The sequence below is a fragment of the Echinops telfairi genome, unplaced genomic scaffold (genome assembly GCF_000313985.2).
Source record: "Echinops telfairi isolate 266 unplaced genomic scaffold, ASM31398v2 ScPeMD7_19;HRSCAF=73, whole genome shotgun sequence".
Taxonomy (NCBI): Eukaryota; Metazoa; Chordata; class Mammalia; order Afrosoricida; family Tenrecidae; genus Echinops; species Echinops telfairi.
The window spans coordinates 390,279-391,877 of record NW_022103916.1 but is presented as its reverse complement, the minus strand read 5'-3'; the positions used below and the strand labels follow the sequence as shown (position 1 = coordinate 391,877).

The 1,599-nt window shown below is 36.4% G+C and overlaps 1 protein-coding gene across 1 annotated transcript in view; it reads right to left on the bottom strand.

The window, feature by feature from the left end:
- Positions 1 to 1,393, bottom strand: part of WNK3 (WNK lysine deficient protein kinase 3) — a 170,030-nt gene extending 168,637 nt beyond the window's left edge. The window contains exon 1 of the mRNA XM_004713120.2: positions 857 to 1,393. Coding sequence (XP_004713177.1) covers positions 857 to 1,393 — 537 coding nt within the window. The remainder of the gene's footprint in view (positions 1 to 856) is intronic.
- Between the last annotated feature and the right edge of the window lie 206 nt (positions 1,394 to 1,599).

The following is a 1,599-nucleotide window of genomic DNA, read 5'->3' as shown; positions in this document are numbered from 1 at the left end:
GAGGCAAGGCACTGGGGGGGGGTGCAGCGGAACAGCAGGGGAGGGGAGTAGCAAGATCCCCAGGGAATGATGAGGGTGGACATTTGAGACGTGTTGCCCCTCACTGGCCCATGGCCCTGCGGGGGACAACACCAGTGACACAGTGTGGGAAGTGCGTCTATCTGAAACTATTATTGTAGCCTTTCTATCATATTACACTTTGATTTAGTCTTTCATTATTTAAAAGTACTATATAAACACTTATTATGTTAATAATAATATCTAAGTAACCCTACCCTTTTTTCTAGCCAATTCAATCCTTCACCTGCTGTTTCACATCTCCATTTTAAACACATTCCAGTTAAATAATCTCAGTAGATTCTATCGATTATTTCTTCCTGGGAATCTCTATAAGGTAAATGAAAAATTATGGGGAGCTCAAAGAATAAAAAAAATATCATTGCTACTATGAAAAACCTATTATGAGGCATAAAAAAATCTGCTTAAAAAGGAATGGAGAAATAGATATGATATTGAATATATACATAACAATTCATACTCTGAAGTGTTAATAAAACAATCAACTCAGAAGGCATGTATTTACTGAAATACATTTAGGGAATTTTCTACTGTTAATAAATTAATAGTATTTTCCTAAATAAAGCTGTGTTAGATTATTTCACCATTATAACAAGTGGGGGTAGAATGACAGGAGAAAGAAAAGGTCACAGGGTGCTCCTAAGAGGATTTGGGACAGGCATATTCAAAGAATAGGGAAGACAATATTTCCTTTTAATCCATGATACATTTTAATTCTGGATCACTTAGAAGGTCAGACTAGCTAAAATACAAATTTATTAAAAGATTATATACCCACCTGCAGCTCACACCAAGCAACTTCAACCCAGGTTTCTGTGTCCAGTCCTTTGTATACTGTTTTAAATGCTCCTCTTCCCAGCTCTATGTCAAACTTCAGGAATCTACCACTAGGAGAAGTAGCTACAGCCTTCATTTCTGCTTCTTCTTCCATTTCTTTTTCATTTTTCTCCCTGAAACAATCTTTTGAGGATTCCAAAGTTGTCTTTGAACACTGTCCATATTGAACTTCTTGTCCACCTCTTAGCACATTTGTTGGAAGTTTATCTACTCTTGGAATATTGGTTGCAGTCTTTATTCGCTCACCTTTGGAGGAAAATGCATCAACTTTGTCATCATCAGTCATCTCAACACTCTTTCGGAAAAATCTCTTCCTTTCTACAGCTTCCCCAGAAGCAAAGAAAACGCTATTTTTTTCCTTTAGCCTAGCTTCCACTGTGCAAGCTGCAGCAACCTGAGGAACTGTGTTTTCCAATGAAATTCCATCAGGTTTCTCAGAATCTTCTGTGCTACCTGACTCTCCTGAATCAGTAGCCATTATAATTAAGGATGGCACTAGATTATTTTTTCCTGCTTTGGTTTTCAGTCCAGTTATATTTCAAACATTAGAATTATAAAAATGAACTTCCTTTTATGTGTTCATATATTTCCATGGCAACCTAAAGAGGAAAACAAAGGATATTTTAAAATTGCCCTACAAAGGAAATCATTAAGAAGAAAACAAGTCATCTGATTTTTAATCCT